Source organism: Centrocercus urophasianus, unplaced genomic scaffold (assembly GCF_019232065.1).
Source record: "Centrocercus urophasianus isolate 14NV4802_14NV808 unplaced genomic scaffold, USGS_Curo_1.0 seq_10, whole genome shotgun sequence".
In the NCBI taxonomy this organism is placed as follows: domain Eukaryota; kingdom Metazoa; phylum Chordata; class Aves; order Galliformes; family Phasianidae; genus Centrocercus; species Centrocercus urophasianus.
The window spans coordinates 58,855,079-58,867,040 of record NW_024884142.1 but is presented as its reverse complement, the minus strand read 5'-3'; the positions used below and the strand labels follow the sequence as shown (position 1 = coordinate 58,867,040).

The window sequence follows — 11,962 nt, the reverse complement described above, 5'->3', positions numbered from 1 at the left end:
ATATACACACACACATACATACAAACACATTCTGATCTTTGATAAAACTTCATTTCTCATTTTGAGTGATGGGATTATTAGCTACGCCAACAGGGAAGAACATAAATCAGCAAGCTGATGAGCAGTATTACACTAGCACAAGAAAGATTCCAGACTTGAGATGTGGGATTTGGAATACCCACGTCATATCTTTTATTGAAATTGCTAAATACTTTATATTACACTATTTTGATTCAAAATGGAGTTTTTATAAAAAGAAACCATTGTTGAAACTGAATAAGCCTGCCAAAATAAACAATGAAGAGTTTCAAAAAATTCTAAAAAATACAATTGTAGAATTTTTTGAAGCCTTAATATTGCCCATAAATTAAACAAACACCTGGAGAAGAGCAAAACTGCTAGAGGAAATCTGACTTCCATTCATTGCCAGCAACACTGCAAATCAATGACCACAGCCAGGAACTCTGTTTAAGAGTCTTAACTTAGGCTTTCAGAAACAGTAGCCCAATATTTTTTTCATAATGAATGACAGAGAGGCATTGTACTGATTGGGGCTCCTCTAGTCGTTGAGGTTTTCTTTCATGACGACAAACTGAGCTGTATCAGGTTGTATTCTAGGAATTCTGCTTCTATGGTTCTGAACATTGATTCTCTGTAGTCACTCTAATCCACTCAATCTAGAGGAAAAAAAAGTCTTTGGATGCTTGTCAGCTGCTTAGGCAAACACTGATGAAGTCAGTCGTATGACTAGTACCAAGAAAACATCATGCAAAGAACAGCAGTCATCTCAGGCTAAAGCTATACAGAATCGTACCTTTCAGTCATTACCTTTGAACCAATGATCTGTTTAAATTAGAATGTATATTCAAATTTACAGGATAAATTAGACCAGTTCTAAAATTTACATCAAATTATCCCAACACAGAAAAGTTATATTTTTCCTCATCTTACAATGGATGAACCCACTGAAGGGTGAACCCATAGAATAATACCCTGCCGGCAGGAAGAACACGTTGCTATAAGCAAACCTGAGTAGTGAGGACCAATAAATACAAGGAGTTAAAATGCTAGTAGTCATCTAGGTAATTTGAATCTCAGGAGCCAGGGGCCTAATTCACCTTTAATCATGACCTTTGAAAGGTTTCTTTTTTTAAGCAAGTATTTCATATCTCTGCTGAAGCTTAAAAAAGTTGTCCTGGCTAGAGAGAGTCAACATAACTCAGCCTACCGGATGCTACAAATCCAGTCATTACTGAACAGATCATTGTAAACAACAACCAAGACATCTTTCTCTCCTTCCCTTTTCAATGGTTTCTTGTTAAAGGCAAAATTTAGAAAAATCTTTCAGGCTGAAGTCCTCATATTTGGTTGAAAGTTTTTGTCCCATTTGTATATATAATCTCTCCATATATATTTGATTAGGCACAAGAGGGGTTATTAAACATTCAACAAGTCCTCATCACTATCATCATGAAATGATACTGAATTTGTAGAGTTCTGTGCCTTCTGCTGTTGGCCAGGCTTGGCTTTTGCTTTCCTTTCCTTTCCCCCATTCAGCAAGTAAGCTTTGTCATCACTGGCAAAGCTTGGTAGCTTCTTTTGTGGGTGCTTGCTTTTGTCTAGTCGTCTTCCTGTCTGAATCTTTACATCTGGGATGGTTAACACTTCATCCTCACTGTCCAGGTCATCCACATGGAGAGATGTAAGAGCATCAGATGTAACAGACTTGGTAGTAACATGACCATTCTCCTGTACTCCTTTTACTGTTCTTTGATTTGGTGCTGCAATTTCCTCCATAAGCCACTCCGTTTCATTCTCATTAGCTTCTTCTTCACTGTTTATCTAAAAGAAAAAAAAAAATACAAGACTCAGTATACCACTCCATATGTTTTCACACACTAATCTCCCCAGATATGGAACCCACCCCACATAACCTTGAGTTTAATTTAGATATAACAGCATATTCATGCACAGTATTACTATTGCTTTTCACCATATCTGAAATATACCATCTCTTCCTGCAGATTTATACATTTGGTTATTTATGGACTGTTCATTTCCTCAATTCTTCCTTTCCCATTTCATGATACAAGTGATATAAAAAGCTATGTGACGTCCCATAGTTTGTTTCCCACACACTGAAGGAGCTAAGAATTAAAGATTTTTACTTATTAGAAAAGCTTCCCCTTAAAATTATTGACAAGATACAAAGCATTTGATTATGCCACTGTATTACCTTTGTGTATTTGTAGGAAACACCCGATGTTCTTCTGCAACAGTTTGTTATCTTGTTTACCACAGTTTCCCTTAAGAAAAAAGAAAAGGAATATTGTATTAGGAAGGAATGTGTTCCCTTCATCAGCTTTCACCTCTCTCCAGGTGATTCCTATCATCAACAAATCATTTTACCAAACAAGCTGCAAGCTATCTTGTTATCTTGACTTTTGGCTCTAAGCCACCGTGATTAGTACTATTCAGTTCATGATCCTGCACATCTTCCCCTCTACCACAGCGTCAAGGTGACTAAAACACCTGTGCCTTTATTATCTTTGTAATGCATGCCTCTTTATATGGACCTTTAGACAATAATAGTTTGGAAAATAGCTGTTTGACAGCTGATGATGCCAGCTGAAAAAACAGAACTTCAGTCTCTGGAAACCAAACCCTATGAAAGACTTTCAAAGCTTCCCAGTCACTTACCTTCTCTCTTTTTTGTAGAACAGCAAGATTATTAGGCATGCAGTGAGAACAACCAGGAGGACACTCAGCACAGCACCAACTGCCTGACTTCTCCTCGAAAGGCCTTTATATACTTGGGCTTCCTGATCAGATTGGCCCTCGTGGATTCCTGGAGCAATGGTTGATCTAATAATATAAATATGGAAGAAAAAGACTAAGATCTACTGATGAATTATATCAGACAGAATTAGAAACGTATTCAAATTTAAAACATCATACCATCCTGTCAAAACTTATAAACTCCCCTAAAATCTGTTTATGAGTATGAAAAAAAGGTATGTACTGTTGTCTACATTCTGGAATGCTTTCAAACAGCACATAAAACTGAGATTACAGTTGAGACTTAAGTACGATTAAACACTTTAGAGCTTAGACAGCAGGAGCTACTCACTCCTCACAAAGCTGCTGCTTTGGAATCAAAGCTGTACCTGAGCAAGCTGCATTAGCTACAGCAATTATTTCCCTTCCACCTGACAAAGGCAATACATGGACCAAACAGTCTTCGCAGATAATCCCTTGCTTAAACCAGAATGAACAATTTCTGTGTTTTTAAAGACAGCAACCAGAAAGTGAACAGTCCTAGAATTATTTCATTACTGCTGCCCACAGTTTCAAGAAAACGGGTAAGTACTGAGACATTGTTTGGCTTTTAAACTACTGCCAGACATCACTTCATTACTCCCTTTTTTCTACAGATCCAAAAAGGATCAGTTCCATTGGAGAAACGCCTCATTTTCCAAGACCTGCAATGATTTTCAGTCTGGCCTAAAGAAGCAGGCAGATAGAGGGGAAAGCCATTTTTTCTTGCCCTGGCTTTGAATTTTTGCAGAGGAAAAAGGCAAGGAAGAAAAAACTCACTTAAATGCTCGTTACTTCTCTCAGTAGATCAGAACAGCATCTCAGCTACCGTACTTTTTGCTTATTGGGAAGAAGAGTATTCAATTCCACTGTACCTCTTCATTATTTTCAGTGCAAATAGGAAAGTTTGTTTTGTTTTTAAAAGCTTCCACTCCTGCCAACAGCTGTGGTGGGACCAAAAAACCCCTTAGCTTAGAAGTGCTACATTCAGAAAAAAGTAAACTACTCACATTAGTGGACACACAGCAGATGTATACCACGTAAATAAATACTGACAGTCTGCTGTCTCATGAAGAAATTCAGGGATGCCTTCCTTTACATGAGGACTGCAGTGGAATAAAATTGATGAAGAGACAAACTTTGATTTATCTTTACCACATCTGGAGTCTGATGAAAATGTGACATCCAAGTCATCGTCTACAAGAAGAAAACATTAACAGTTCAGTGCTTCCTTAAAAACAGTATTAAGGCCATACCCTGCCTCGCTATCTCCATAGCGAACAATTTTTTCATAATATCAAAATTACTCTAAAATAAATCCTGGAAGACACACTTAGGACAACTTCACAGAAGTCGTTTAGTTTATATATCATGAAACATGAATCATTTTTCAATGAAGTAATTCAAGTAGAGGATCAAACACTTCCAGACAACAAGTACTTACCTTCAACATAATATTTAGCTTTTTTGGCCCATGCAATTTTCCGAAAGCGGCGTTCACTAGTTTTAACCTGGCAGATGTTTGCTTCAGAGCACTCTGGGAAACTCGAGTTCGTGATACCAGAAAGTTGTATTTCATACACATATTGATCTCCGTTTGTTCTTATGTCACCAGAAGCCATGTACAACCTGAGGAGGCAGAGGGCAGGTGTATGCCAAGTCTAAACATGCAAATTTTGGTAATTCCCAAGCCAACACACTAGCAGTAGTGGTAACTGCTACCACTAAGGTGAATACAGATTAGCAATAGATTCAGCAGCCAGAAGAAATGCAGGACTGAGGTTTCTTCTGAGTATTACAACTGACTATTATACTTAGCAGTAGGCCTTTCAGGAATGAACCAAAAGCAAACTTTTCTAGTCCTCAATGGGTAAATGAACACTTAAACCCAATACAAAAGTATTGTTCAGCAGCTCTCACACAAACTACCATACTGACCATATAATCCATACTGAGTGCATTCTGTAGCTCTAATAAACAGCGTGGCTTAGCCTTCATGAACTAACAAGAAACCACCTTCTCCACGAGGAGAACTAGATCTACTATATGCACTACTCAACTGCCATTTACAATCATAACCCTTCATGCTGCTGGTGAGATTGAGAATGCTCTCAAACTCAGAGCTATTTCTTCTAGACACTGCTCAAAGGCTGAGCTTTGTGAAATTCAACTTGACTTTAACCTCACATTACACCACACTTCTCATTTCATCCTGACTTCCTTTACTCCCCCTTCCAAGCAGGCTTGATTGCATTTGATAACATTACAAGCACAGAGGAACACTTTTGTTCAGTTGCACCAATCCTGCAGGCAGTTCATTCTTCCTGTAACATTCATAGAAAGATTTCCTTCCATAATGATAGACTTGATGCTAAACACAGTAATTTATAAGAGTTTTTGTAAGAGTTTTGAAGCAGAAAAAAACATGCAGCGTGCTGTGCCATCAGTGTAACTGCTGGCCTTTCTTTCCCTGCCTTGTCAAAGTTCAGTCAGACTTCACTATTCCTCCAGAGCTGTACTCCTTTAAGGTTTCTGAAGCAGGGGTTCCTGTTTCCATATAGATCTGCTGAGCAAGATGAAAGGCACTATATAAAGAGTGAAGGAGCACTGTAGCTGAAAATTAAGATCTGACACTGACCTGATGACTACATGTTATGGAAAAGAGAAATAATCCCCAAAAGTGTATTAAGGTCAAGACAGTATACACACAGGCATTAGATTTGTCTTAATTTCCCTATGATATGCTCAAAGCTTTAAGCTCAGCTGTATGTTGCAGTAGCAACCAGACTTTCAAGTCAGTTGTAGTACAAGGCTGACAAAATTCAGTGCTATCCCCATTTAACAACTTGGAATGTTCAAGGCAAATCAGAATATCCACATCAAGCTTTCATGTAGAGTTCCACAGGACTGTATTTTCAGTTGTGTTTTTTGTTTTGTTTTGTTTTTTTTAAACTTACTTGTTATAGACATTCCCTAATGAGAAGTTTTTCCCAGTCGCAGGATTAATAACTGTTCCATTCACTACTTCCACCTCCTGTGGTTTCAAAGCACAAGCTGCACGTGTGTCCCAAATGATGTAGTAAGCACAGTTTTCCTCATCAATCCTGCCAAATAACAAACAGTTGATCATTCCAGGAAACAGTAACAAGCATTTACTATCTTAAGAAAAGACACAGCTATTGGCTCATGAATGAGAATCTCCTGCATAAGCATCATGCAGACTGCAGTCAACTGATTACACTTAAATTCCCTGCTTCAAAAGTTTTAAGTCACACAGTGACTTCTTGATACTGAAACACCTTAGCTAGCAAACGTGCCAGCTTGCTCTAATGCTTTGCACTTCATCTGGCCAGAACAAGAAATTAGTCAGATTTCGCTGCCTGGTTCTTTGCCTCGTGTGGAGCCTCTTGTTCAGTTCCTTTACTCTACAAGGAATATCCTGTCAACCAAAACCAGACAGCAAAATCCATCAAGCTTTCTTAGTACTTGCAACCATGCACATATACCTCAATTGAGACAAATTTACATTGATGCAATAGGAAAGCTTTGGTAAATAATAGAGCAAAGCCATTTTTTAATTAACCTAGCTAAATAATCAAGCTAAGTGCTGTCTGCTAAATAGATTTGCAGTAAAGTTACGAGCAGCTGTACTACTACTGACAACAAAAGAGTATCTCAGCCTAATTCATAAGTAGGATACCCAGATTTTTGCCTAAACCATTTAAGACATACAGAATATAACTGCTTATGAAAGTGAACAGGTGCAGAAGCTTCAGAAGATTTGTGTCTTACAAATATAGGCTAAGATTACTGTCACAACCCTGAGACTCAGCTTATTAAAAAGTACAACAGACTAAAGCAGCCAGCAGTATACTGATTTGTTACTCACCTCTGCAGCGTGGGCATGCCAACGGTTTTTGCACACCTCAATTCTATAATTGTCATTATTTTCTTGTTTTTCCTACATTCCTGTCCACCAGAATAACTAATATACACTCTATCACCTGGAAGAGAAATAGTGACACAAGTTTTTTGTAAGCAGCTGTCAAATTCCCTTTGTGCATTCCCCATACTTCGTTACTTTACATCACGTTCTGGGTCCCCCCCACCTCAAAGATTATACATCAACTACAGCACTTGTGACACTTGAGGCTTTCACACTGATGATTATTTAAAAATCACTCCTCAAATCCCTGTACTCACAGTGCCTTGAGTTCAGGATGCCAATACGAGTATAACATTTTTTACTTAAGATGTCTTTTTTGACATCTTGAAAGTACATAGGTCACTCTGAAAGTAGTGCCTCTTATTTATTTCTATGGAAACTACAATAGATGCAAGTTCTCAGCTACAAAACACTGTTTTTCAGTGTAGTCACCAGCACTAGCTATACATTTTTACCAGCAATAAACAGGAGTCTGCATGCCATACAAATCTGCACCTCTGTCACATCACTAACATTCACCTCTGATATCATGAGCCAACATAATTAAATATAAGGCATTACCTTCAGAATAGCCCTCATACTTGCCCCAACCCCACATCCAGGCAGCTGCTGAAGATCTCCAAGGAGGGAGACCTCCACAGCCTCTGGACAACCAGTGCCATCACCATATCACAGGAAAGGAGAAAAAAAAAATCCTGATATTCAGACAATTCCCCTGTTATAACTTTCATGACACTGTTTGTTTTACAGTTTTTTTCACGGCTTAAATGCCTCTTTGATGTGTGGCAGAAACTACTGTTGTTTTAAAACAGAAATAAACAGAAGACTTACTGACAAAAACGTTTTGAAGATGAGTAGAACCCTGTACTTAAGAACCTTTATGCCTAGGTTCTATGATATAGCTACCTCATAGCCCTCTACAGAAACAGGAACATAGCACTCCAAAGTAACTGCACCTGTCACATTCAGCTTCTGTGTATGAACAAGCCCAAGAACTTCAACATCTCCATTGTTGCTTTTCCTACAAATACTGGCTCTTTCAGGGCAGCCTGTGGGTCCTTCATATACCCTCTGACAGAGATTCAAGTAGTACCTAAACAAAGAACATAACAGACAGAAACTTTAAAAGTAATTTCAGCTAAACTGACAAAACGAAATATGAACTTTGTAGATTCCTTACAGGAAGCTAGCTATACTAAAAGATCAAACACCCAAAGTAGCTAAGGAACTGACCATATGCTAACAACTAGCAGATTATTCCCGTCATTTGCAAATAAACAATTCTGTAGAGATTAGTATACTAGTTAGTTTTGACCTAGGGCAAAACTAGAAATTGAAATCAAGAAATATCTAATTTTTTCAGCTACAAAGCTTGTAGCGTTCTCAATTTAAATCTCTTCCTTTGGAGTTATACCAGTTAAGATTTATTGTAACAAAAAAATTTAGGAGCAAGACAGTAAATGAAAGTTTTTCAACGCCACAGTTCACTATACTTTAAAAATTAGATGCTCTGATTCTTGCCAGTTCATTTCTATCTGCTAACTGGAGAGGTTGACTGACATTTACATTTTCTTAAGTTGATACTGGAGAGATCTTTCTACCCTGCCTTTACAATTGAGAATAAACCCTTCTTCAGCTTTAAACAAAATATTACATGCTTGACTCAAGAGAGAACAACTGAATCAGTAAGACTGTTTATCAACATAAGAGTCAGAAAAATTGCTTTTAAGCTACATTATGAAGATAGTCCTTTAAGCAGAAAGCCTGTAAGAAAACTTTTAGTTTAGATTTGCTTCTCCTTTTGAAGAGGAGTACAGTATATATATGTATATATTAGTTATATATATATATATATTAGTAATATATATAGCTATATAACTTCAGCTTTCTTGACCAGTAAGCTACTGCCCAAGAGTTGCTTGCTACTCACGAATTTCCATTGTGATAAAAGACCCATGAGCCCGTCAAAGAAGAGAGCATTCTCAAGTCATATGTTCTGTGTCTCTGGACAAACTTGCACTCCATCTTCTTTGGAGGACAAACAGCCTGTGTCCTCCATTCAAATGTCACAGCACAGCCAAGCATGTCACTCAGAAGGTGTGGACTCCCACTGCCAGCATTTTCATCACATACAAAAATAATAGTAGATGCCCTTCTTGCAGTTGCTATAAGAGGGGAAATTGGAAATAAGAGTATCTTGCAAGAGGCTTCCATACACAGATGGATTTTAAAGTCTGATACCTCACAATTGCTATGCTAATCAGATACAGTTTCAGATAAAGCACAAATGCTTTACCTTGCAATTTTCCTTGCTAGGATACATTTTCATGCTTTTTAGGAAGTTATGTAGCTCTTCCCTCAAAAATAAAGGATCTCTGTCAAAGCAACCACCACTAATGACTCAAAGCCACACGTTCTGAAGGCACTAACGTTTTTCACTCGTTTGAGTAAAACAGGTTTATTCCATAGATTCACTGTCTTGCACATTCCCATCAATTCACTTACTTGCATTACACCCGAAGTCTGCTGCCCTCCCACAGTTAACTCAGATCATTATAGGTGAGATATAAGAAGTTCTTACCATTCACACAAAATCCCCACTTCTCATCTCCCTGGTAGTCCACAGTTGTAGCACACCACGGCCTAGTCTTTTCTTCTGTAATACATTTATCATAGCTCTTCCCTTTGTACTTGAAGGGAAACACACAAAGCTCTCCTTTTTCTGTCACTGAGAAAGAAAGGTAAGTTCTCTTAACAACATACACAGCAGAACAGCATGCACATCCAGATCCAAGACAATATCTAATGCCTGTACTTCAGTATTATCCAAGAAAAATCACATGCAGACAATAAGCACTGAAACAGTCTAATTCCAGTCAACTCTCAAATACAGTATGCAGTTAGCTATGATCATCCGTACAAAACTGTTGCACACTTTTCTAGGGGAGAAGTGTTGATGTTGCAACTCAGTATGGTACACACTACTGAACAAAACTAACTTCCTGCTAAGGCATTAAAAAAAAAAAAAATCTATGTTTCCCTCATTTTCTGCAGTGAAACTTAGATTTAAGGGTAAGAAGAATGACAAGACTTTACATAATGAGACCACCCACTGCAATCTCACCTGGAGGGCACCGATCACCTCCTGTATACTGCAAGATGACTGTTTCGTCTTGGTGGCTATAATCCATTTTCATTTCCTTTATGCTTCCAAATGAGGACACACCACTTCCAGATGTCATACACACTGCCCCATCTTTGCATTTTCCCTGGGACAGATCTGCTGCTGCCTTACTGCACACACTAATGTGGTATCTGCTGGATCCAGAAAGTACCTATGGGGACACACCCAGAAGCATCACAAACAAGGCTGCCTCTTGGAGTCTGGAAGTCAATACACACGAGGAACCACCGAAGTGCTTCATTGAGACTCATACAGTAATTGCATAAATGCAGATAACTGATTTTGTAAGTCCAAACTTCATTAATGTGGCAAAGCTTCAGATAAAAGAACATCCACAGGGACAATGAAACAGCACATTCAGCAGGCCCATCATCACGTTCAAAGCCAAATTAGTACTCTTCAGTGAAAAGTTCTCCTTCCTTCACGTATTAATAAATTCATGAGCTTATCTCAAAACCACTAAGAGCCAATGCTCTAACACTTTTCCCTCTGTTAAAGGGCAAATAACTACAAACATTTCCTTCTCTTCTCACACCCCAGAAATTCTAAAAAAAACAAACAAACAAACATTTTAAGAAAGTGTTACCTCAAATGATCTTCCAGAAAGGCTGGTCAAGTTAAAAGTATAGTGCAGCTGTTCATCAGTCACAGAACAGCCCAAAGTTTTCACTCGATCAGGGCACACAACTGGTGTTTCCCACTCAAACACAAAACTGCAGTCAAGTTTTCGTATCATCTTCGGCTTCCCCTGTTGCCAAAGAGCACAGCAAGAGATAAGATTAGGCTTAACGTTGGAAAATTTTCATTATTTCTACATTACTCTTATCCCTCCAGAAATCCCTCGTTTATTACTGAGGTTAGATATTCCTGACTGTAGGACAAATTCCATACCTTAATATTACAACATTATAAAAAGAAGATCAAATTTCAAACTTATCTGCAGAAAACAAACTAGCAATTGAAGTAAGCTAGCTGTCTTATTAATTAGGGTCAAGATTTTGATGTTCAGCTTAGTTGCATACAGGAACAAAACATAAAGGAGCTGTGTTTCTTCACAGTAACGAACATTCAGTTCACGAAGTTAAGATACAGACAGAAGGCTGTTTATTTTGTCATCCAATTTTAAATAAAAGCAAGCATGGCCTGTGTAACACTCAAAGCTGCCTTGTTTCAGCTCATCTTCTGTCTTGATAAAAAATGGTCCTACTGAGCACTTTTAACAAGCTCTCATTTGTCAAATATGCTCAAGTGCTTCTCCTCCGTTTTTCTTAAATGTTCTCAAAAATCAAGAGTCAGATTCACAGCATCACGTGGCTTCAAAATGTTTGGTGTCAACAGAAAACAATTATTAGTATCTGAACGTAAATTTTGAGAGCTGTGTATGATCAGGAATTGCATCACAGGTGAAAAATTTCACAGTATCATTTCACAGTATCAGCTTAATAAACAACTACACTAGTTCTTGTATTAGCTCATGGTACAAATTTCATTGTGCTGTTGTTTTGGTTTTTCTTACTTCAAGTGTAATAGAACATTAAGTTTAATGCCAGCAGTAAGTTATCACTATGTCATAGTGATATATGGAATGTAATCCTCACAGTGGAATGTAATCCTTACAACTGTCAGTACTTGATACTTTCAAGCCTAAAGTTCATGCATTATGAAATTTTGCCTAGTTAAGAATACAAATATTCCTTGCTTGAGTGCATGAAACAAGTCCATCCTTATACGCTAGAAAAAAAAAGTTTTAGTTTTAAGCAATACTAATGCTAATGGTTAGTATTCCCCATTGCACTCCAATATCAACATTAGTTCAACAAATGTCTTACCAGACTAGTTCCTTGGCTGCAGTGAAATACAATAAGAGAAGTATAGTTCAATTTGTTGTTTATCTGACAGGGAGTAGTGCTGTTGTAAGTGATGTAAACTTCATTTACTGCCTCATTTAACCTGGGAGGTTGAGTAACGCGACCAATATCCTGCACAAGCAAAAAATGCATGTTAGGAGACCTATA

The 11,962-nt window shown here is 37.9% G+C and overlaps 1 protein-coding gene across 1 annotated transcript in view; it reads right to left on the bottom strand.

Annotated features, from left to right (window-relative positions):
- Positions 1 to 155: 155 nt before the first annotated feature.
- Positions 156 to 11,962, bottom strand: part of IGF2R (insulin like growth factor 2 receptor) — a gene marked incomplete at its 5' end in the record, with an annotated part of 53,210 nt that continues 41,403 nt past the window's right edge. The window contains 13 exons of the mRNA XM_042816466.1: positions 156 to 1,842; positions 2,237 to 2,306; positions 2,701 to 2,865; positions 3,828 to 4,014; positions 4,262 to 4,446; positions 5,775 to 5,921; positions 6,707 to 6,821; positions 7,720 to 7,856; positions 8,694 to 8,928; positions 9,345 to 9,491; positions 9,888 to 10,098; positions 10,534 to 10,695; positions 11,777 to 11,926. Of these exons, the coding sequence (XP_042672400.1) occupies positions 1,438 to 1,842; positions 2,237 to 2,306; positions 2,701 to 2,865; positions 3,828 to 4,014; positions 4,262 to 4,446; positions 5,775 to 5,921; positions 6,707 to 6,821; positions 7,720 to 7,856; positions 8,694 to 8,928; positions 9,345 to 9,491; positions 9,888 to 10,098; positions 10,534 to 10,695; positions 11,777 to 11,926 (2,316 nt within the window). The remainder of the gene's footprint in view (positions 1,843 to 2,236; positions 2,307 to 2,700; positions 2,866 to 3,827; positions 4,015 to 4,261; positions 4,447 to 5,774; positions 5,922 to 6,706; positions 6,822 to 7,719; positions 7,857 to 8,693; positions 8,929 to 9,344; positions 9,492 to 9,887; positions 10,099 to 10,533; positions 10,696 to 11,776; positions 11,927 to 11,962) is intronic.